The sequence below is a fragment of the Dromaius novaehollandiae genome, chromosome 3, assembly GCF_036370855.1.
Source record: "Dromaius novaehollandiae isolate bDroNov1 chromosome 3, bDroNov1.hap1, whole genome shotgun sequence".
NCBI classification, from domain to species: domain Eukaryota; kingdom Metazoa; phylum Chordata; class Aves; order Casuariiformes; family Dromaiidae; genus Dromaius; species Dromaius novaehollandiae.
The window spans coordinates 126,252,320-126,277,642 of NC_088100.1; the positions used below are offsets into that span (position 1 = coordinate 126,252,320).

General features: G+C 39.0%; 2 protein-coding genes across 5 annotated transcripts in view; one reads left to right on the forward strand and one right to left on the reverse strand.

Moving 5' to 3' along the window:
- MACROD2 (mono-ADP ribosylhydrolase 2) overlaps positions 1-25,323 on the forward strand; it is an 858,592-nt gene that overhangs the window by 115,178 nt on the left and 718,091 nt on the right. The window lies entirely within an intron of this gene.
- Positions 1,057-15,616, reverse strand: FLRT3 (fibronectin leucine rich transmembrane protein 3). Its single transcript, XM_064510048.1, has 3 exons — positions 15,389-15,616; positions 7,383-8,138; positions 1,057-6,227 (listed from the first exon to the last, which is right to left on the reverse strand). The coding sequence occupies exon 3, from the start codon at positions 6,180-6,182 to the stop codon at positions 4,233-4,235; it is 1,950 nt and encodes a 649-aa protein (XP_064366118.1). The 5' UTR covers positions 6,183-6,227; positions 7,383-8,138; positions 15,389-15,616; the 3' UTR covers positions 1,057-4,232.

Below are 25,323 nucleotides of genomic sequence, written 5' to 3' on the forward strand. Positions count from 1 at the left end.
TGAAGGAACAAATAATTAAGCAAAGACTATTCCCAAGGTGATGCTGAAACACTACATTGTTAGGGTGCCCATATTGATTTGTAAGTAATGTTAAGCTGTTATTAAAGCATAAGATAACCATGCCATTCTGGTTCCATCCAAAACTATTTGAAACAAATCAGATTTGGATAAATTGAGGCAAATGGCATTTGCCAGTTCACCTCTGAAGATCTTATCCAACTTTAGTTTCAAGTGAATATGGAAAACTTTGTCGTCTTACTCAGCACAGAGCTCTACATACATGCTTAGTGTGTTATGTCTTCAGTAAATTATCTTAATAGGAAATAAGGCTTTATTAGTTTTGCTTGTTTTATTGGTTTTGCTGCTCTACATTCAGTATGTACAGCATTGGCACAATATAGCTTGCATGCTAACTCATGTAGTATCAGTAGAACTGGTAACTCTGTTCCAAAACCAAAATATTTTGATACTGATAGAGCAATGAAAAAAGAACGCAGTTGTTGCATTTCAGGCTGTTTTACAAAGCTAGGAAATGAAGGTAAACAATAGCTTACAAATGAAGCAGGTTTAGTTGCGGACGTTACTGAGACAGAATGAACATGATTTCCAAAGTATCAGTTTTTTTGGAGTCAACTTTTGGGTTAAACAGCACAGTGAGCAATTCAAGACAGGATTATAAATCAAAAAAGGGTCAATAATAAAGAATGTAAAAGGTATGTGGCATAATATTTTAATATGGAGGATGCTGATTAAATTAACTTTGCACATATGTTTAGGCTATATTGGGAAAACAAATCCACTCCTTTATATATGAAATTAAATATTTAACAGTACACTGAAATAACAGGGAATTAGAAGATTATATGAGAGAAATTTGATGTGGATTAATTTTATTTTGATAAATGTGAGTAAATTGCTCAATGTGATGGTCTCAATCTGATTTGTCTAAATATATATCAACTGTCTAAAAGAATGGATTTACGCACAGTGCTAGAGAGCATTGCATACTATAGCTGTAGTGCTGTGTTAAGCAGAATAGTCATGAAGAGACAGACACAACATGGAGTGGAAATTTATGTAAATATTAGAAGAAAAAAATGCATTTACTCCAGTTTGAAAGTAATCTTCTACTTGCCATTTTAATACAATGCACGTTCTTTAAATGTTGCTGTAGAACCTGAGGAAGGTCTTGTATGTGTGAATGTGCCAGTTTTTTTCCCACTGATATCAACTGGATTAGTAAGGTACCATCTCTCCCTGTAAACCTTGTCTGGTTTTCCACAGAGGATGGAATCACTGATCCAGTTTTTCACCCTCTTTTTGTTGGAAGTAAACCTAGAACATCTAGGCCAACTGACTTGAAGTTGCTCTGGATTTGCTTATTACTGTCTCATAGTACATAAATTTTACATAAAAATGTTCTTGTACTTGAGATTCACACTCAAATTTCTTCTTCCCAAGTGGTAACTTTTTATAGCCCATATGACCTCTGCATTGGAATCATCTGATGCACCATTACTGGGCTGCCTTGGGGTGACCTCAGAAGAAGCATGGGAAAATACTCATCGAGTTTTCTTTTGCCCTTTCCACAACACAAATTTGGAGACAACTAGGGGAGATTTTCTGTGAAATCCTCCCCAAAAGCTTGAAAATCCAGGAAGAAAAAACAGTTTAATTTTGCTCTTGGAGAGTTGATGGCAAAAGAATAATCTATTGCCAGTGACCCTGCCATTGAATGAATCTCAGATTGAAGCTTCCCTATATGCTAGTTTATATGAAGAAAAAGCAGTCTGTCTTCTCCATCTGTGTTGGCTTTGCATTCCCATTTACTGTGCTAGAAACTTTTTGCAGAAGAACATAATGAGGCTCCACAGGCTTACTCTTGGCTTTCTCACCTTTCTCTAGATTTGTACCTGATGAGAAAATAAGAGTAAAATAGTCCCGTTTAGTGCATTACACAGAACCGTGCACAGGATTATTTAGCATGATATGCCCCTTTCTGTTACTTTTGACATCATGAAATCCAGTCAGTGCTCCAGCTAAAGATGTGTTTATGTAAGGTCAGCGGTGAAGCACAGTGCTACTCCTCGGTTGTAGACTGCCCCCTCCTTCACTGCTTGGAAATTGCAGTCTTTTTGAGGGTGGAGTTGAGGAGACAGTACTGTGACATGGATGGTTTGGGGACAAACTTTCCTGGCCACATCTGGAAAGTGCGGTGAGAAGAGCCATGTAGGTTTGGAAGTTCTGAGTCTGCGCAGGTAGATGGATCCCTGGGAGGAGGGTGGGTTCCTGCCTGTTGAATTCATTGATCTCAGGGTTTGTAACTTCTTTTCTGTCATCTTCCATTCTGTACCACTTTTGTGGAAATGGACTGCCCAGGCATTACTAAAATTGTCTTAAAGAAGTTGAATTGCATTTTGTATACATTCTTTGTTTGTCAGAAATGTCCAAAATATTAAGTATTTGTATGTCCCTCTATCTTTTTATTTGCTGCTGTAGTTGAAAGACGCATTTATATCTCAGAGACTTATAACTCCACAGCTTCCCTCCCTTTCATTGTTGACAACTTGTTTTCACAGTAAATAATCATAATAAAAAAAAAAATCTGGTAGCGTGACAAGTCTGTTGAACAAAGAAACAGGCAAAGCTTACAACCTGAAAAGTAGTAGCTTCTGAGTGGATTTCCTATCAGTGCACTGCAGATGTGTGGCCTATGGTTTTAATATCTTAACTGCATTAGTGCACATCAGGGAAAGCAAAACACGTTATTCTGTACTAATTTTTCAACTTTATTCATCAATAAGACCAATATTTTTCATATTTAAATTAGGTATGAAAAAGTGGGTATTTTATTTTTTTGGTTCTTTAAAAGAAAAAAAAAAGCTGGATACACGTAGCATTGGATCAAGGCACATACAAGACTGGCCAAAGGGCGTACAATGCACTTTGGTTTCTAGGTGAAGAAACAAATGACTATGGCAACAAAGAGTGGCCTGGAGTTTAAACATGAAGTAGCTCATAATCTGGTTGGAAGCCAGAAAGAAACATTTTACCTTACAGATTTATTATGGAATTTCTGGAAAATTGTGACAGTAATGGGCAGTATTCCTGACTGTAATGACAGCATTTTTAATAAACATCTGTAGACTGTTTGAGTATATATGCTTTAAAATAGCTGTATTTCGATAGTTAGAATTCATAGTATACCACTGTCTGATTACCTTCGTGACTAAATTGTTTTGAGATCTTGCTTGTATTGCCTGTTTCTGTCCTCATTTTTTTTCCCCTTATGAACTGTATTTGTGGTACTTTTTCCATTCCAAGCTATTTCTAAGTGTTTTGTCAGTCCTCCTGTCCTTGCCTCCCAAATGCCTGGGATCATTCATCACTTTTTCTCTATAATAAGCAGACAACTGGTTTTGGGAACCAGAAATCTAACCCTAAACTATATCTACCCCTTTAGTTTGTAGAAGCTAGTGTGTGGTTTTTTTCTCCTTTTTTTTTTTTTTTTTTTTTTTTCTTCTCCATTAACTCCTTGTTAGGAATTTCATTATACTTACTTCCAGGGATCAGTTTTTTTACTCATCAACAGCTTGTCTCATGCACATAATTGGCTTGATGATTATCTTTTAAATTGGATCTCACCATTGTTGAATGGATATATCCAGACAGCTGATATTGCCCATTACTTACACACACTTTTGTTTATTGAATATTGTTGTGGTTTACAGATTTAATAGACCCTACATTATAGTTCTGTGAGTTTTTGCAACCACTTCTTAATTTTCTTGATTTGCCAGGTTTAACATTATTTTATTAATACCAAAGTGAAAAATGGCCTGTGCTTACACTTACAAGGATCTCAGATGAATGTTCTGACTGCTCAACACGGCAAGAAAATTCACTTTCACAGTCAACAAGTCATCTTACTCAGTAGAACACAAAAGTTAAATGGTCTGTAACTTCAATATTAGCAAGGAAAATACAGTACAAATTACTAAAAAATACTAAAATATAGAATTGTGGTCAGGTATCCCCACTACATTAATCGCAGCAGTAGCCTGAAATTTGAAACTTTTAATAAAAAGTTCTTAAATATAAATTATATGGCAAATGTACAGTACATTGCTTTGTCAGTTCTCTTTATCCAGTGTTTTGCAGTAGAACAGCAACCTTTAAAGTCAGTCTTTTCTTGTTTAAAAAATCAAATCAGTCTTTCATTTCCTTCAGTATCATGAGTGTGAATGATCTGAATCTGGAATACCACTGTCTCTGTAGCTCCTGTTACTACTGCTTTCACTGTGGCTGTTCTTATACAGATTCATTCCATTAGGTGGGAATATGGTATGTATTACAAACTCCTCCTTGGACACTTGATCGCTATTTATTGGTATCATCTGAAAAGAAGTCTCCCTGATTTCTAGGATGGAGTTATCCTTCTTAGTTCCTGCTTCAGCATAGTCATCTTTTCTCCTGCGTCCCTTGCTGTACGCACAGTTCCGTGAGAACAAGGATCCATTTCTGTGAACATACCAGCACACTAACGCCAGCAGTGCTATAGCTACTAGAGCCACGGCACCTCCTATAATGGCAGCCAAAGGTAAACTGGAATTTTTGTAAGGTTCTTTCTCTTGTTCTCGGTTCAGGGTTGTTGTAGGATTGTACATTTTAAGAGGTGCTGTTTCAGTCTCGATGCATTCAGGAGTTTCATCTGACAGATAGGTGTTACTGGTTTCCATGGGAACCATACATACACGGTAGGGTGATTCTGGTTCCAGAGCTGTAAGTAAATAGTCATTTCTGTCTCCTGTAACTATTGTTTCAGTTATAGATCCAAAGGCAGGGCTGTGACCCATCTTGAGCCAACTCAATCTTAAAGCAGTCATTGGTAGTGCAACTTTCCAAGAGATATGAATAGTCTCCGTGCTTACAGATTTCACAAATATTGTAATAATTTTGCGTACTGGGCTTGCTGTGGTTCTGTAGTTCTTATTCAGATTGGGAGTTTTTATGTCTGGTTGTTTGGTCACAGAAACTGGCCAGTGTCCTTGGGCCGGATATAATGTGTTTGGTATTGCGGTAGTGATTTGGATGGTGCTTATTATACCATCATCCTTACAATCAAATAGTTCTGCATTGAGGTCTTTGATAGCCATTCCACGTACTTTTTCTGGTGCCTGACACATCAGTCCACGTACATTAACCTTTAAAGGTAATGACTGTAGCCAGTCACGTACCCATTTCATTTTGCACCCACAGTGCCATGGGTTGTTGCGAAGGAACAGCTGAGTGATGTTGTCCAGATCATCAAAGACACCCTGAGGTAAATTGCTAAGATTATTGTTGGACATATCTAGTCGATACAATTGCCTTAAGTAAGAGAAAGCATTAGGTGGCACGCGATTTATATGATTTTCTTGCAGATAAAGCTTTCTTAGATTTGTTCCTGGCAAATTTACTGGTGCGGCTGTAAGTGAATTGCGGACCAACGACAGTTCTGTAAGATTGACTAAATTCATGAAGACTTTGTCTCCTAATCCATGATTATTTAGAAGATTTCCATCTAAAACGAGGCGTTTTAGATTTGTAAGGTCTTGAAGGGACAGCTCTGAAATTGTGGAAATACGATTATCATCCAAGCGTAGCTCTTCTATCGTTTTAGGCAAACCCCAGGGAATGGTGCTAAGGTGATTTCGAGAGAGAAAAAGAAGTCTGAGATACATGTTGTCCCGGAAAGCTCCATCTTCAATGCTAACAGCAGAAACTGAATTATCATCCAAATGCAGTTCTTCCAAATAAGGAATTTGTGAAAGTGAATCATAAGTAATGGTCCTTATATTATTTTCCTGCAAATGCAGTTCTTTAACATACTTAGGGAGGTTGGTAGGGAATTCATCCAGGCTGTTGTGGTATAAATATATTCTTTCCACCCTAAGCAAGTTCTTCAGTTCTGAAGGAATCCCAGCATTATTTATTTGATTGTTCTGAAGGAAGAGGGTAGTAGCATCCTCTGGGATTCCTGTAGGAATAGATGTCAAATCGCGATCGTTACAATATATGAAACCCACATCACAGCGACATACTGAAGGGCATGGTTTGGCACTGACAGAAGAAGGTGCCATATCAAGTAACAGCCCTATTTTAGTCCAAATTAGGAAGATGTTCCAGGTTACGCTAATCATGGTCAGGAATGATGAGATTTGGATACAGTTCAGATCTTCAGCAATCTAAAAAAACCAACAAACAAAATTATCCAGATCATTATTAAAGAAACTGCAATGACAATTCAACTTCAACGTTACAGAAGACATCTGAAACACATATATTAAGCAAAAATTCAAGCTTGTAAACACATCGTACTTTCTTTTCCTTGCATCAGTAATTGTACTTCTGCCTGTCCTAACTCAATTTGATTTACAGATTATTCTGTAATTTAAAATAACTTTAAACAATATAATTGAGTATGTCTGCTCTGTGAATTGTTTTATATAAGCAAGAAGGCTCTTTCAAAGTATTCCTTCACATTTCATGTATGGAGACAATCTTTGTTCTCAGATATTAGTTTGAAATCGTGCTGTGGATTTTCTGAGAATGGAGTAAGTACAGGGCTAAAGTCAAAGCAAAGTCCAAGTAAATCATTCTACATCTGAAATATAAAAAGTAATTCCTAGGTCAGCTAACTAAGTGAGCTATAAACCCTTCCTAAGCTCATAAATTCTGTGGTACCACTATTTTGGAGGTTCAGAAGAGTCTAAATGTTAATTAGTTACTAAGTAGAGAATACCGACAAAAGAGCACAGACCAAGTAAAGTCTTACAACTTTTGAGTGCTCAAAGTCTCACTGTATATTTTACAAATACTATAGCTTGCTTTTAGTCTTGTTTCTCAAACTGGAATGTTTAGAAGGGTGAAGGTAACAACTGGTAGCTTCAAAGTTGGCATAGCTGTTAGAGCTACGGCTTTCCAGTTGACTGGATGGAATATTTCATTTTACATGCTTAAATTCCTGTTTAAATATTTGTCATTCTCAGAAGTCTTCTTACTAAGCAGTACGCTAATAAGAGACTATTTGACAGGTTTAACCACATTTTCACATCTTATTAGTTCAAACTGTGCAAGGTAGACTAATATAATTTAACTCTTGAGACTGAAATTAGACTTTGCACTGGTAGTGTGTTTGTACATTCAGCTCAAGTAATTAGCATTTTTATAGCTTTTAAGACAGCATAATTCAATTACTATTGTAATTACGGCTGTGAGAACTTCTGTAAGATGACCTATACATTAAGCAATGTTATGACCTTCTCTCTTGTGGGTTCACTTACTAATTGAACTTTATTCTCTGAGGCATGAAAAGGAAAATAAATTAATATTGATCCTACCGTATTTAAAGGTATGAGTAAATTTTGTGCTTGAGGATATCCAGTAAACGGAATTTCTTTTCTTGCGAGTCACTGTAGTACGGTTTACTCCATGTAGTTGTTTTTTCTTGACCGTGTTTACTCAAACGATCCTTCTTGGTAGGTATGTTTCCAGGCTACTGGCACTAAAATTCAGTGAACATTCCAACAAAGATTTATCATGGTGCATAAGCACACCAGGCTGTGGGACAGAAAAGCTTCAACTTCCTGTCACTGTCCCGCAATAAGACTTCTATTTTTGTCTTCATATAAGGTCTGTGAATGAAGAGCCTCTTTTGTTTGGTTTAATGCTTTTAACAGGAATAACTGTCTTTGTAATTCTTACAAACTCTTCTGTGTAGCGTAGTAGTCAGAGGTGGTAATTTCAGCTCCACATGATGGAAACCATTCATTATGCTGAGGCTTGAATGATGATAGCCTCTTCAGGAGGTCAGGAACAGGGTTTTTTTCTGTACAAAATTATCCAAGTATAAAGTTTGTACAGTAACTACATCCTGATATATCCACACCTCTTTAAAGGAACTGTTTTCCAACTTCCACTTTTTAATACTTCAGAATTTGTAATGCAGAAATAATTCCCTCCTTGCAAAAGAATGCAAGGTATTTTACTGTAGAAATGTTATTTAATTCAGATGGTTTTCTTCTTAGGAAACAAATACGTATTATTTCCTTCCAAGAAAGCTCTCCTCCTAAAGCTTTCCTTGAACTGTTAATTTCCTGTGAAAGTAAAAAAAACAAAAAATTGCAATTAATAACTGGTGGACACTAGTACTCATTGTGTTGCATCCTTATATAAACTGAGCTATGTTTACTATATACAGCTAGCACTACTTCTTCCTCAAAATATTGGTAATCCAGCAAAATACAGAGCTGTTTAGAAGTGCATGTAACGCTGTCTAGTCTCAGGTTGTTGCAGTTTTGCTGGACCTATCTTTTCCTTTCTCCCAGTAGAAGGTAAAGTCATCTTCAATTGATAGACAATGAAAAAATGTTTGTAAGCTTTGATGCCTTTCTCCCTTGATTGCTAATGGAAGTCCAGCCTTCTTGGAGGAGGCTAAACCAACTTGCTTTTCATTCTTGGTAAACTGAGGTAGACAATGATCCTCATATGTGTGGGTTTTGTCTACAAAATGTACTCAATATGCCAAGCTGTTTGAACTTCTAGGCTGTTTTATTTGAAATGTTGGACAGTGGAATCAGTATTTAGATTAGTATTTTATTAATCTGATTGCTCTGATTTCGAAAAAGAAAAATAACCCAATCTTGGCTATTCCTTTTTCTTCACAAAATCTAATTATCTGATTATTTTTGAATCGTGCATTTTAACTTGGAATGTTTCATATCACTCTTGCAAAGACGCATCCAATGAGATACCAAGTATATGTTTCTCATGTGGGTTGTATCTGTCTGAAATAGAAATGGTTGAACCTGAAATAAAAAAGCCTTAACATTTGCTTATCCCTCTTATGACTGCATGTAGTCCAATAAACTGAGCATGATCCACAGAATTAAAATGCTGTGAAGAAACTGCATGCTGACTTATGCTTGTTTAGCTCCTCTAATATAAGCATAACTAGAGTTGCTCCTGGTCCATCATAAAGTATTAGACTTAAACATGGTCTCTGTTTTAAAATGGTCTTTTGCAATTTCATCATGAAGTCCTGATTAGGTAGATCAGTAATACTCTGACAGCAATAGGAAATTTGCACTGATACAAAATCATTGTGGCATAAATGCAAATTATTTTCATTTTTCATAGAAGAAAGGTGACCATAAAAGAAAAAGAAAAGCCCCAGTTGGAGATAGTGTCTACTGAGGAAATGGTAAATCCTTTTTCTTCCTGATGCTGCTTTCATGCTAAACTGAGCTTTCTTTTCCCCTTTTTTTGCACTCTACTTTGGTAGAGAGGTGGGTATTTTAATGTATGCTTTATGTAAGGTAGAAACTCAATCTGCATGGGCACATTTTGGAGTAATAAGGGAGCGCACAGTTTTTAGGGCTTGAGTACACTTGTGCAATCAATATTATAAAATGGAACATAAATACTCCATATTCTTTGCAATTAAGTAGTAGCCAACTTTCTTGGTCAACATTAATGAAGTGTTTGTGGAAACAGAAGTCCAGAATCTATTCCTAAAACCTGGAAATAAACAGTTTTTTAACGCCTATATTAAAAATGATGTCTCTTTGGAACTGGTAAGAAGTTGTGATAGAGGATGTTTTCTGGAAGCATATTGTGGAGTGGGAATATAAATTTGTTGTTAAATAGGCCTTTGAAGGCTACAGTAACTTTTAAGAATTTATTAAAGAGAATCCATTAAATTGCTGTTCTTTAAAACTTTTAAAGCTTTTAGAAGTAGGCTGTAAAAAATACATGTTTTACTAAGCAAAACAGAAGCTCTAATATGCATACATCTTACACACGAGAAATTAAGTGCATTTGTTTTACCTTTTTAGATTATAAACTGTTTCCTCTTTGCTCCATTTTATAGTCAACCCTTCATTTATTGCCAGTATTGTATTAGTGGAAAGGTAGGATTAAAATGAAAGCACTAAAGCTCATTAAGTACTTGGAATTTTTTTTATCCCTTCTCTCAAAATTATGTGAAAACAAGAGAGAAAAATAAAAGCAGGTCTCTTTGGAGAAGATGACACTGTTTCAAAAATGTGGATTAAGACTATACCCCCCACTCTCTTTTCTAAACTTAGAATAGTTTTCTTCAAGTTTTGATTGTTTGATATCTTGCACTTTTTATCTCAGGCCATAGCTGAAAACAATGTTTTTGCATATCAAAGGCTGCAGTGATCTGTCTACAGAGAAGAAGGGAATCCTGCTGCCATGCTCAAACTTTCCTCCTCTTGAGCTGTCTCTGCATATTCCCTGACATCAAGTCATTATAGCTGATCCTGCAGGATGAAAAGAAAAGTGACCCCCACTGGTACAGACACTGTGTCCAGGTTTCCACAACATCAAATTGGGAAGCTTCATGGATACATGGTTTTGAAAGAACCCATTAATTTTGAACAGAGCAGAAAAAGATGAGTTTTAGAAAGTGTGTCTTGAAATTCATTTTTAAATGCAAAAACTACTTTTTGTTAACAAAAGTAACATTTGAGCAACTAAGCAGCAGCTTTTATGCTTATCTTTATTCTGAGTAGAGTATTTTCATGAACTTTGCTGAACTGCATGGTTAAATTACTTTTCCTGGGACATTGTGTAAGCAAGTATTACAGATAGTGGTAATGTGTGAGACCTGTGCCATGTACTTATCGCTGTAGTACAGCTAAGCAGGGGGACATCTTATTTTAAAATGTTCAAGGTAATTTGCAGTATGCAAGAAAAATGCACTGCAGAAGAACTTTGTATTTATTATAACATATGGAATCCAGCTGTGCTGTCTATCCAGCACACAAGCAACAACAACAAGAAGTTTTACTAGGTTGGGAAAGCTGATTTTTTTCTAAAAATGGTGCTAAAGAGATCTTTTCTTTCAAAGATATGATACAACATGAATAAAACGAAGAGCTGCCTGAGTTTAGGTCACATTATTTGAATTTCTAATATACCTCTGTGTTCTCTGTCAGGAATTATGGTAGCTGTAAAGAACAATGGCTTATTCCTACCTATCATTCAAAGTAGCAAGGGGAAGGGAGAGAATTTGCTGACCAATATTTCTAGGTTATAAATGACAAAAGTAACTTTTAGAATTAAGTTAATATTAGAAAGTGTATATTTCACAAGCCTAACCACTATTATAAAATTTACTTTTATTACAGTATTACCTCCACATTTATTTAGAAACTGAAAGGCATCAGAAACAAAATGTGTTTATAATATCCTAAAATATTGGTGAAGTATCTATTGTATACATTGCCCATTTAGTTTACAAAGGTCATGGTTCCTCTTAAATAACTTCACAAAGTTTTTAAAGCAGTTCCACAGTACTAATCTATACTTAAAACAATGCACATACTTTGTTTTCTTAAGTGTATTACTTGGGGTTAGTTGATAGTGACAGCAGAATGCTTTCTAAGCACCCTGTCTAGGAGTTGAAATTTCCACGATCATCATATTTCAGGAAGGTGCCCCATTCTTTTGTGTAGTGTTAGGCAAGCAGAAGGTCCTCTAACTGTCTTTTTAAGGGCTAAAGAATGTAAAGGTTTTTGTTAAAGTGATAGTGAGCTTTTCAGATTAGGATGCCTCTGTGTGTGTTGCTGGAATTTGCCTTTTCTTTTTTTTTCTTGTTGGATAAGGTTTTAATTTGACTTGTGTAAAACACTGTATTTTGATTATTTTTCTTTACCCTTTTCTTGTGTAGTAACTGAACATAACACTGCCTTTGCATTTTTAAGACAATTTAAAATTAGACAAAATTTGATGCAACCTTTCCCATCAAATAAAAATGAATCTGAATTAGAAATGGATTCTGAGTAAAAGCTTAACTTCATGCCTTTCTTGTATGGCATAAAAGATGAGCAGAGTCACTATTTGCTGTAGAGGATGCAAATGAACTGAGAATTCTTCAACTTAATTTTCTGGAGTTTGCTTTTTAAATCTTTCCTGCTTTTAAAGCTGTTAGGTTGAAAAGACACTGTTTCATACTCTGTTTATACTCTGTTGTTTTGTCTACTCTGCTTCTATGAAGGTTGCATGTGGATTGCTTAAACTGAAAAAGCACTCTGGGGGGCAGGGGGTGCAATGGCTTTTTGTTTTAGTGCTCCTTGAGTGTAGCCAACTATGGCTTCTAAGTTTTCTTTTGAGAGTTGCTGATGAAGTAACTTGCCCATGCTTAAAACAAAACAAAAAAAGAAAGAGAACAAATGCTGCCATTGTTTCCAGGTAAAATCCATTTTTCTTTCTTGACAAATTTAGGTGGAATTGTACCTGCTACAGAGGTCCTAGCGCCAAAGTTGAGATGAAACAAAAGCTTAAGCATATATATATATATATATATATAAAAAATTACTCAGATACTGAATAAAGCTTCAGTAGTTTTGTTTTTTTCCATCTTGAAATACTTTGGTAGCTACTTTCTGATTGCCAAGTTTGCTTCTTGAAATATAATACAAAACTTTGAGAAAAGTGAAGCTGTAAGATTGTTTAAATTCTTATAGGTAATAATAGGAAGAATGTATTTTGTGATGATGTAATATGCTTAGGGAATGCTTTAAGATGCCTGCCCTAAGTGATTTTTTTTGGTCACGTATTAAAAATAAATGTAAGCAATCATGTATTAATTCTTAGGTGCATTCTTGTGCTTTGAAGTGATAGTAAAAACTTCAGAAATACTAGCCACTAGCATAGAGGTTTCCTGCTAGAAGGAGACAAAGATGGCCATCTACCAACTGAAGCCACTTCAAATAATTGTAATGCAAAGTTTGCAAACTCTAGCAATTGCTTTGATTAGTCACCGTTGCCTACACGCTATTTTTCAACTTTCAGGTATTGGTTACAAAGGGGAAATGAAAAAACAATCCACGAACACATCTTTATTCTGTTCTTGCTGTAAAATGTATATGCTTTATTTTTGAAGATTAAAGCTTGCTGCAAGTTTACTGCAGAGTTTTTGCCCACTGGGGGGTGGTACACACTACAAAAACTGTGCTTTAAGAGCCACAAGTCAGATGTTTTTGCTGCTGTCCAGTTTTCTCTGCTTTAATTACAACAAAGTCTCCTGTTGAGAAAAACAGAGGCGGCCTCCAAAGGGGGAGGAAAAAAATAATTACTCTTTCAGAGAGTTTACAGAATCTTATTTCCCATGCTGACTTTATTAACTATGGTATTTATCTGGTCACTCACCAAATAAAGAAAATGGTATGAATGTATGAAAAAAGAGTGAGAACTAGGGTATTAAATATATGCTAAGGGTTGGTCACGGTTTCTGGTATATAGGAGAAGCACAGAACACAGGAATAAAATACAGATTGATTAACTGTAGGTGGAAACATAGTAAAGCTTGATAGCATGACTAGAACAATTAGAATAACCTCTTGTACATTTTGAAGTAATCAACTGGCTTTCTATAAACCTAGGTCTACCTGTTGTTTGTGAAGTATCTGAAAAAAGATCTTAAACAAGACTGCATTGTACGGTTTTGGAATAAATTAAATGAAACTTGAGGGGATTTTTCTGAGGAAGGGAGAGAAGGGCACTCAAACCTCTTAAATAGGAACTAATGTATGGCATATATTGACAAGAAAAATACATACAGATCTCTGTATTATAGCAGATGATTCTTTTCTTTGTACACTTGAATTGACAAATGCATTTTTCACTCTAATTCAAAGAAACGTTCATTAAGATGCCATATCCCCAGGCAGTAGATGGTGAGCATAATTGATGCTTCTATCTTCTTGGACAGTATATTTTAGGAAATAAAATTGCAGTCAGGATAATTAATTGTTTTTTAATGTATGAAAAATTTTGGTCTCTTTTATACACTTTATTTCTGCATAGACAATTTACATGAAAATACAAATTGTGAGTCTTCCTTTTCTAAGTGGTAATAAGAAATTCCCTTCATATTTCAGAGTTCAGCTGACATCTTTTGGAGGAACAAGATTTAATTGTAAAGTAATTCTGTATTTCATCATTACTACTGTGTATAAAATATTCATCTGTACTTTGTTAACTGACCAGAATTGATCCCTTTAAGAAAGGAAGTGACTTGTGTTCAGGCCAAATTAGTAACCCATGGCTAGCAATACTCTGTGAATTAGTTAATTACATGCAGTCATTGTTGGGTGTAACACGTTTGCAATACTTCTTGCAACTTGATGTGCCAGGGTTGTGCTCAAACCCCTACGCAGTCGGTAAGAGATCATTATTTAGGCTACTTTGAACAGAAAGCCTCTACCACAAATGCAGCTGGTCTTTGCACAGCAGAGTTTTATTTGCCAGTGGTCTGTTTTTCAAGAATTAAGCAGGAAAATCAGAAAAACATATCTAGATGATATAATCTATCACAGATGTTGGCGAACAGGACTGCTGTTTGTAGGTGGTGCTCTCTGAAATGTAGGAATACTCAGCCTTTGCCTTATAAATTGCTCTAAGTTGCAGTCTGTGGTCACATTCAAGGACTAGGATGGTAAAACAAAGGAGTGTGGCAATTCTAGCAATTGTGAGGCAAGATTTTCTGAGAAAATAACATAGAGATGGGCTGTACAGAGGAATAAGTGAAGTATTTATTTATAGACGATTTAACATGCATTTGTTAGAGGTTTGTATGATGGCAGACAATCGTTCAGTAAATTGAAAACAATAGGAAAGTTGATTAAAACTAGGTAAGGACGTTTTGAAGGCGGTGAAGATTATCAGGTAGTTTTCTTTTCGAAAAAGGGAGAAAGTATTTTTGGAGGAAACTTGGGCCTGTTGCATTCCTCCTCCGCGTACGTGCAACCATTTTGTCGTACATGTAGCGAACCGAGACTTTGCGTGCTCGTCTACACGACGCACTTGTTCGTTCACTGGCAAACCCCCCCCCCCCCCTCCTTAAAGGCGGGCAGCACGGGGGGGTCGTTTCCAAACGACTGTAAAATCCGTGCGCCGGCCACCCCGGGGAGCGTCCTCCCAGTGCCGGAGTCCGGCAGCCCGGCCCCGGCCCCGGCTGCGCGGCGCTGCCCCTCGCGATGCGGGTCCCACAGCGCGTGCGGCCGCGCAGCGGAGGCGCCGTTCGCCCTCTCCTGCGGAGCCGAATGACAGGGCTCCGCCGCGCCGCCGGCTCGCGCGCAAGTCGCGCAGCGCCTCCAGCCTCGGGGCAGCTGTTCGGTTACCCGGCGCGGGCGCCGCCCGGGCAGGGCAGGGCAGGGCAGGGGCGCCGCAGGGCCCGGCCTCCCCCGCCGCCGGGAGACGCCGCGGGGCTCCCGCCGAGCCCCCCCCGGCCGCGGCCAACTTCGCGCTCCGCCAGCAGCGCCCGCGCCTGGCGCAGCCCCCGCGCTAGCAGGGAGCAGTCGCCCCCGGCACTTACCTCCGCGGCGCGGAGCAGAGCGGTGCAGAGCGGGGAAATCCCAGTTACCGCGCGGCGGCCGCCGCCGTAATTCCACTCATGGCGGGGGGCGGCGGAAGGCTGCGGTGCGGCGCGGAGCGGGCGCTGCGCTGGCGCGGGGCAGCCGCGGAGCTCGGCGCGCACCCAGCCCGCCGCGCGCCCTCAAGTTGCGGCGGCAGCGGCGAGGCGCGGGGGGCGGGGCCTCACGTCACCGGGGGCGGGGCCGCGGGCGGGGCGGGGCGGGGCGGGGCCGGCGGGCGCTGCCGGCGCTAGGGGGAGCCGCAGGCGGCGGCGGGCGGGCGCGGCGGCCGCCATCGCCGGAGCGGGGTCGGGCGCTCTCAAAGACCCGGCTTTGGCCTCCGTGGCCGCCGCCGGCCCGTGTTCGCGTACGCGGGGGCGCCGTTGGGGCGGGGCCCTCACGGGTAGCGGCGGCGCGAGAAGGCTTAGGTCGTGCGGGCCGGGCGCGGGGGGGGGGGAGCCCTCGGGGGTCCACCCGGGGGGTAACGGCTGCCTGCTGTTCTGCCCCGCTTGGAGGTACCTTACCCGTGCCTGGAGGGGCTGCGGTTAGGAAGACAGGGCACCGGAGATCTGCGGTACTCGTTTTTCAGGGATTTTTAAACCCTTCTCACAAAGAAAACTTTAAAAATTCCTGCAAGCCAGATGGAAAAGCTGGAAAATACATTATCTGGATGCTTTTTCCTAAAACTGAGTTTCCTTTTGTTAGTAGCTCATTAACTCATCCACACGGCACTGGGTTTAGGAGATGCAGCCATGTTTTCAACGTGCTTTTGATTTTCCCGTCAGAGCGTTGGCTGCTTCCAGGGCAGGCAGTTGCTCCCTCCGCAGTATCACGTTCTCCCCGTTAGCTCCGTTTACATTATCTTGCCTGTATCCTTGTTTGATGACCCCATGTGCTCATCAGCACGAGGCGATCACGTCAGAGTGGGAGGTAGGCTCATGGTGAGGGACGTGTTGACCTCAGGTGTTCACCAACTGCGCTCTTCCTTGGTGTCAGAAGACGGCAAGGCGAAGCTCCGTTAAGTTCAAAGAGAGCTTGATTTCTTTAAAGCCTATGGAAACCACTGGCAACTTGCATTGTCTTCACTGAGTTTTCAGTACTGAGATTCCATTTATTTACATTTTAATACAAAGCCTTTTCTAGTTTGTGCTGTGTTCAGCTGTCAAATCTCATCTTTTCTCAAGAGGAATTTTAGAGGTTTTTGAATATTGCTCCTTGTATCTGATACTTACATGTTTGAAATGTTGTATGTGTGCCATATTTATCCAGCTGATTCGAAAAAAAATCCTAGATTGATCTTAGAGAACTAGGGGAAAGAATTTTTTTTTCCTCTATCATTTCAATTCTAGTCTTTCCCTTAGGAGAGAAAAACTAATAATGCATTGATTTCAAGTTAATGTACAATGCTCTTATCTTTATTGATAGTCCTGGCATAGCAATCAGTGTCTTAATCAGTTCAATATATGTGATTATATTGTATGCACAGTTTAACATATATATGATAGGTTTTGTATATGTATGTGTGTTTTTATACATGTGCACTATATACATATACGCACATGATCTCCAAGCGTAGGGATGTCTAGTATTACAGCGTCTGTCTTTGGTTGTGTAGGACGGAACAATAGACTGTGGTAATACAGACTGCGTTTTGAGATGCTCTGAATAGTCTGTAGTGGGGTTATTTTTTTTTAAGCTGAGATTCCATTAAGATTACAGCAGCATTTTTCAAAAATGCTGCATATTTGGTCTCTCTCATGTCTGACTTAGTTGTATCAGTTAACAGATTTCGGCCTATGTTATTATGCCTTGTTGCTGAACCTTAACATACATCTCTGGGGTATTCATAAAACGCATACATGGTACATATTCAGCTATCCTTCAGTATTCCAAGGCTGGCCCGGCAGTTGTGGCACCGGTTGGAATTACAGTAAATACTCTTGGAGAATTGCAGGGGGCATAGTAGAAATTATTAGATTTTACCAGGTCACAGCCGCTTTAGAATACCAGAAAGTTTTTATTATGCTATCATATTTTTGTCTGCCTTCTTTTATGCAAACTCCCTGAATATAGTTCTGAAGAACACGGTTAGCCTTTGAAATACTCTTCACAACAAACTGTTGTAGAACTGTTTGAGAAGTTGAGCACGTTCTTATTTTCAAAATGTACAAATTCAAGGCCTCTCAAATTCCAAGAGAATTGAGGAACTCTATTAATACTGATGGAGTTACTCTTATGTGGGGTATAAAAATATGCATAGGTAATACAGATGTATGAAACCTTTGCAACATAATGAGTTCTTTTAATTGAATTTCCTGGTTAAAATAGTCTCTTCACCTATATTTTGTATATAAAATTAATTAATGCTCGTGACATGGAGATTAAAGTTCTTGTCAGACCTATAGGGAAATTACCTTTTTGGAAGATGTGGCAGTTTTGTTAACACTTAACAGGCTGAGAGAGTTGAAAGGATGACATATCAGACATGCAGTGTGCTAACGCTCGCTTAATGTTTTTCAAAGAATTGTAATGCAAGTTTGTAACATACATGTGTAAGGTGCTGTTAGGTCAAAGAGATGCTGCTGCTGCTTGCTTTTTTTCTAAGCACCCTGCTGGTATGAGAAGAGTCACAGTTCTGGGAACTGCCCTTAGCCAAAGGTTGACCTGAAGGACTCTTGGTGTGATTTGTCAGGCATTTTAGATACCCTTTGTTCTACTGTAAATCAAGTTCCAGATGTAAACGTTTATGGGCAGTACACTTATGAAATGTTAAGAAACCAAACGCATTGACCGGGAAGTGAAATTCAATCTGAGATCGCTCATTCTCAGTGCAGAGGACGGAGAGCTGTCTTCCAGAATGGAAACGGAGCCGCTGCTTCTTCGAGCTTCTCACGGACAGATACCACTTAGATAAAGCTGGGAGTAATAGTTTGATATTCAGTGCAATAGCTTGAAATGAACATCAGTGGCTTTTAGCCTTAGGTTTTCTTATCAGATTATATTGATTTTCAAAGCAGGCTGTCCCAAATACAAGCTAGGCATTTGTTTTTTGTAGAGACATCCAAGAAAAGAAAACCCTGTACGTATATGGACTTTTGTACGATGTATGTCCTATCAGGTTTTCTGATGTTACCTAAGCACAGTTTCTCAGGAAATAAGTATTGCAGTTTGTAAGTGGAACACAGTTTGATCTTTAAATGATCTGAACTATTTTAAAATTAGAATTTAATTTTGAAGAAATTCCTTCAAAAGTAACTGTCAAATTCAACTTTCAGCGTTATGTGTATGCATAGAGTAACTCATCAAAGTTTGTGCAGCAACTCCGTATCTAATGCAACAAAAATGAGAATGTAATCACAAAAGACAGTCCGCGGTAGAGCTAAAAAGGTATGAAGAGTCTAAAACTAAACACTTGTATAAAATTAGTTGTGCACAAGTGTGCTGCTTTTTTTCTCTGACAGAGGAATGTTTGAGAGATAATAGTTGCAATTGTAATTATTCTTTTGTCTGTCTTTAAGGTCCAGGAGATTAAACCACTGCACCTGTGTTTTCTGCTATTTCTCTCCATTTTCTCTCCCTGTTCCTCTTTTCAGCTCTCGTTAATAGCCCCAGGGAAAAGCCCTGTCAACTCAGAGGCAGCCCTGATGCAACAACATCTCTATTTTTCCTAAGGGAAATAAACAGTTTTGCTTATCAGATTGTGTGCTATTGATAGCAAAATTAAATAGCTTAAAGGGCTACATTAAATTGCAAGCCTACAAGAATGCTGTCTATTTGATTATTTACAGAATACATAGAAATGGATGGAGGAAGCTGATTAGGTAAAGTCTATACTAAGGAAGTTCGTTCCTAATGCTTAACACTGATTGCTTTTTGTGTAGAGAAGACAATTTTCCCTGTTTCTAAGTGCTGATATGCAAAACCACTGTGACAAAGTTTTTAGGAGAGATAGAAGTCAAATCTTTCAGAAGTATCTAGCATTTTTGCATCCAAACTTGACAAAGTAAGTGATGCTGTTAGAAGAGAACAAGCTTCCCGTACACTTGATGTGGGCTTTGAAAGATCTCCACCAAATGTGTGTTAAAGGAAGGAAAAATAACACTTTCCCTAAACAACCTTGAAAATTTCAACTGTGATTATTGGTAATGTCCAGTATGTGCCAGGAAGAAACTTGCTGAGGACAAGCTGCCAATCTTCCCTCTCATATATACTTCTTGTATTGGCAAATTCAAGTTTTTATTAATACAGCCTATACTGAGTAGAACAAAGTGGTCCATGCATTTTTATGGAGGTATACCTATCTCTATATAAGGGCTCCCTGTAGTACGGAAACATTAAAAAGAAAAAAAAAAACCTCTTGAAAAGCTGAAAAATTCTGGTGCATTGGTGGTCTTGGGCTCTTTTTCTTGGAACTTCAATTGCTGTTTATGTGACAGCTGCCAAAAGCTAACCTTTAAAAACAGAGATATGGAAGTCTATGGTGATTTTTGCTTGCTGAGAAGGGACTTGGAATGGATCCTCTCCTTACTGCTAGGATGTCTGTTCCTATTTCCCCTGGTGGCGTCTGTATATGTGAACTCTTTACTAATCCTACTGTTGACTCTATAGATATAGCCAGACATCTGCCTGTATTTGTGTTTTCGGTTGGTTTCATTGGGTCTAGCAGGTATGTATCTATTTGGAGATTAAATTTGTTTTCTCCATTACCTGAGGAATTGAATTTTCAGGAGACTTTTTGGATGAAAAATCTCTGTGGGTGCTGGAAGTTAAATACCAAATACGAAAATGTTACCATGAGTGCACCTAGCTTATGAATGATCTTGAAGTATGTGGTGTTAGTTGCTTAAAAGTGAGCATTATTTGGTTGTGATTTCACTTTAATAAATTAAGACCAGCTCTCACATGAAATACCATAACTTAAAATGAGATTCACTCAAATATCTTCACGGAGGAGCTAATATTCCTTGGCGATAGATTTTATGATGTAATTTCCCTCTTTCTGACGTAGAAGTTTAAACAATCCACGTAGCTAAAAGACTAGTTTTATGTTGGTACATAGTTTGCATAAATTTCAGTTTTTGATCATTATATTCCAAAAGCTTGAAATTCACTTTCATTTTTTGAAGTTTAATATTTCCAGGTCACTGAAACAGTTCTGCTGCTGCTCCTTTCTTTTTGTTTTGTTCTTGATAGCCCCAGAGATTTTGTGGCATCACTCGCCTTCTCATCATCCTCAGTTTCTTTCTGCTTGTCTTTCAGTGTACGCCTTGCCTCTTACCCAGCCTCATCTCCTCCTATTGCAGTGTCCAGTAGTTGTTCTTCAGCACATCAAACGCATGCAAAAACTTTTACCTTCCAGCTCTTTGTGTATTGATACGCTGCCATGTAGAAGCTCTTCTGAACTCTCTTCTCTCCCCCCATTTTATATATTAAAGAGTTTGCTGTCCTCTTTCCTTCTCCTATTGGTCCCAAATTAGCTGAGCACTTTCACAGAGATCCAGTTTTGTAAAATTATGGTGGCCAAGTTTCGTGCAGAGCTATACTAATTTGAGTATTTAGCATACATTGTAACTTAGGGCAATTGCCTAGATATAGTGCTGGCGAAGGCTCTGGGTGAAAGTTTGATTTCTCTAATAAATTAACCCCCCATTGCACGCAAATCAGTCCCCCCAAAGCATTAGTGTGGTATTTCAGCCAAATGTACTACCCCCCTTTGTTTGCTTTGTTTGTATCTAGTCTGTCTCAACCTCTAGCAGTAAGCTGCATTCTTTGCATTTGCTAATTTGCTTGTATAACATCTAGTTTTGAAATTCAAAAGGCTGAGTACCACCGTTGAATGTATGACTAACTCAGAAGTGTTTATTCTCAGGAAGGACTATGCTTACATTGTTTGAACAGATTTGTTTAGTTGTAAGTAGGGGTGATTATTCTGTCTTTGTCTATTCAGTAAGAGAAAGCATTTCAGAAATGGCTTTGCATGTCAGCAGTTAATACCATTAGACAACACATTAGCAGAAACTTATAAATTGATACCATGATTAAAAATGAGTTAGCAAAAAGTTTGGAATTTCCCTGGCCATGGGGAGTGTAGTTAGATTTGATGAGATTCTGACTCAGAGGACGTACAGCAGAAACCTTCTCGGTTGTGAATGCCAAATCCAGAGTGGCTTGTCTGAGAATCGTCTCCACCAGCACCATCTGTGTGAGTCAACGGGGAAGTTAGCTTGTCTTTAGCATCTGCTGGCTGAATGAGATGCAGAGAGCAAAGAGCTCCTTAAGCTAAACAAAAATAAAAGGTAGCTGTAAGACTCATTTCTTTTTTATAAGGAAAAAAAAGTGTGTTCCTTCACATTTAAGTTTCTAAGTTGTGCATTATTAATCCTAATTTTACCTTTTACCAATGAAATTTTTTGTAGCACTTACTTAAACAATAAAGGGTATCTCCTTCCTAAAGTGTTGGCATACTGAATGGAGGCATACTCTTTTCTCGGAGTGTCATAAAGCACATTCATGTTGAAGGTTTCCTGAGTATTCCTAGAGCAACCCCGCTTCAGTTTTCCCCCATGTCCCAGTTGCAAAGGCCAGAGAGAATGGCAAGTAATGTTGGCGTGAGGAGAGAAGCTCTCCAGTGGTGAGCATTTGCCAAGAGCTTGCTGATAAAGCAGGGAAGTGAAAAGAAGGCCTGAGGCTCAGGAGCTGTTTTGAATAGGTGATGTGCACATGTTATTTAGTGAGTATGCCTTGCTGCTACTGAGGATGAAATTTTTTGAAGTGTTGAGAGGCCAAGTTTCGTGGGAATGGGTTCTGAAAGTCTTTTAAAGCTTCGTATCTGGAGCAGTGTTCTACATTTTTTTTCTGCCTTAATCCATCCTAATCTCCTTCCTCAAAGTTTTTATTCTTTGGCCTTTTGTGGACGTGTACTAATTGCTGTTTCCAGTCCCAAAGCCTCTGGGGGGATGTTGGGAATCATGAAGAAAGCAACCTGTAGAAACCCATGGGAGAACTTCAGCTCTGTGACTCAGGAGGATGAAGGTGTGTTGGCTAAGCTCCAGGTGGACATGGCAGAGCATGATGTGCAGCACATGAGAGCCGTGTTGTGCCTGAGATGGTGATAGCAGTGGCTTTGTTAGGAAGGAACAGAATCCGTCCGACTATGTCTGGACTGTTCAGAAGAGAAGTAGGAGACTGCAGAAGGCAGGATGGAAGTTTTGAAGTACTGCAGCTGCCATTTGCCGAAGACTTTAATCAAGTCTTGTATTTTCTCCAAGATCTTCATTTTTCATATCACCTTAAAACACTTAAACTAACAATAGCTAAACAATTCCTTCATCCTCATATACACAAAATACCATGTTTTTATCTCCCCTAAGAATGGTCTACATCGTAATAGCTTTGTGTCAAATATAGTGACAGGAAAAAGGTTTCAAAGGTGCCTGACAGTCTCTCTGCATGTGCTCCTCCACCCTAAAACCCACAATTCCCCAACAGGATTCAGTGCCTCAAGGTTAATCTTCATTCCTTTGGAGAGGAGTTGGAGAGGAGGTACGTGCCCTCTGTCAACCCAGTAGGCAGAGGTGAAGGCTTATAGTGCAGTTTATAGCATTGGTGATGCCATAGGCTTGGAATAGAGAGATCAGTGATATATGCTCTTGAAGGTGGTTTGGCTTTTCATTTCTTGGCATAGTAGTTTTGTCTCTGGAAGGGATACACATCCAAAATATAAATCATTTTCTAATTATCAGGTATTAAAATAAAACTTGTGGGTGCAAAACTCAGTTTTGTATATTGCCGTGAAGGCAAATGCTGCTTGATGGTGTCAAGGGCAAGTTGGACTTAGCGTGTGAATTCAAAATGGTATTTTGGTGCTTCTAATTAAAGCTTAAGTTCATCTATTTCTAGACAACTAAGCTTTCAGATTCTCTCAGATGAAGTTTTTGCTCTGCTATTTAAATTCCACTTATTGCCAAAAAAAAATCTTAATGAGAGAAACAGACCCCGTCCCAAATTCCTTTTTTTTTCTTTTTTCTTTTTTTGAATAGAAGGTTTTGCCTTGTAATTTTTCGAGAAGGATTTAAGATTTGAGGTAGATGGGGAGCAGTTCTTGACTGGACCTTAAAAGTAGTTCTTTAAAATTAGGCATTACAGGTGGTTTTAGAATTGGCACATTATTTATAGTTATTGTATACCTGATGTGTATCTCAGTATGTGTTCTGATAGATTAAAAGAAAGATGTTTATTAGAGTAGCAATGCAGTTTTACGTATAAAACTTTACTTCAAACATTTTTCCAGTAAAATAACAATAATCTCCCATGAGATACAAAGTTTATTAGAATTAATGCTCGAAACATTTGCTTTTGTGCTTTTAAAGCACTGAAAACAGAAATCTGCTGTGCAAATGCCAGTGGATGCATCACCCAAAATCCAGGAGAAGTTTAGGAAGAGCTGTTACAACTGCATTGTGAAATTACCTTCATAATGAAATATGAACGTGTCTACAACATACCCCTATGTGAGGGATGAAAGCTCTATTTGCTGTTAGCTTACTAGCATTTGAATTTATTTTTATTTTATGTTACTTTACTTTGTTGTTCACAGCTCTAACAAAGCCTATTTCACATCTTCATCGCTTTCCTAGGGGATGTGGAGAGAGCTCTTGATTGCAATTGTAAATTCCCTGGGGAACAAGCCGTGATTGCTATGGATTGTTCAGCCACAATCCTGCCGGGTCAGCTCTGTACTCTGTGCACACAGCGCAACCTGAAAGCGTCTAACAGAAGGGGACGCAGGTTATTGAGTTCGGTTCCCTGATACTCCAGGCAAGCACATCTGAAAATGGGCTGTGACAATATAGCTGAGCTGCTACAATGGCTGGCTGCTGCTACAGAGGGCAGTCCTGTCTCCTCCTTTGTGTTAGTGCCTGGGTTTGCCTGGTCATTTAGTGAGCTAGTTGAAGGAACTAAACTGCCAAAAAATCCCCCCAAAATGAAATGTTTTCTGCTGGTATTGCTTTTTGATCCAGCTCATGATGGAGCCAGACGGGTGCTGGTGTCTGTGCCACCATGAGACTCTCCTCTTCTGCTACAGCTTGGTTGTTAGATCAGGCTAGCTGCACCGTAAAGCTGAAGCTGACTTGTGTGATCTGCTTTAACGACTTTGCCAACACGCTTTTAAGAAAGATAAGAAAGTAAAATTTTGAGCCTCAATAGGGACTCTACGTACTGTTCGCAGATTTAGTGGAAGCTCTCTGTGTATGTGAGCATGTGTGGGGAGCAGTTTCAAGTAGGATGTATCAGCTGGAGAAGCAGATGATGCAGCTCTGAGTGACGGCCAGTGACAGTGCATGCCATAAATTGCTGCTGGCTCGGTTTCATTTATTTATTTATTTACTCCACTATTCTGTGCTGCGTGCAAAGCAACTGTAAAGCAGTGCTGCTGCTAGTTAGCTAAGGTCTTCCACTTGCCAGCACCATTCAATACTTAACTTTAGCACTTTCTGCCTTAAAGCTCTTGTATAAACTTGTTCTTAGAAAATGTGCATGTTTGGCATATGCAGCTATCAACTTTCTTATGGGTTTAGCCTGGCATGTTACTACAAAAACAGTTTCTTCTTTGCTTTTTAACTTCTGAAACTAAATAATGCTCAGTTCCTTCCATAACCTGTAATGCTTTGCTATATTTTTAAAAGTGATAGATACTGTAGCGTGCTAGGACTGTTCGAGCAGAACTGCGCTGTTGTTTTCCCAGTTGTCTTGGGGATTTTAATATGTTGGCACAGTGCCTCTTTGAAGGGATTGCTGTATTGGCGTGGAAGCTGGCAATTTCATCCAACTGTGCGGCAGGTGTTCGTTCTGTCACGGCCAGCAACCCTTTGCTGTCCTCGGATGTGGTGCTTATCCT

Bases quoted from the DNA above. Each gene is read 5' to 3' on its own strand.
- FLRT3 (XM_064510048.1), bottom strand. From the start codon at position 6,182: ATGATTAGCGTAACCTGGAACATCTTCCTAATTTGGACTAAAATAGGG.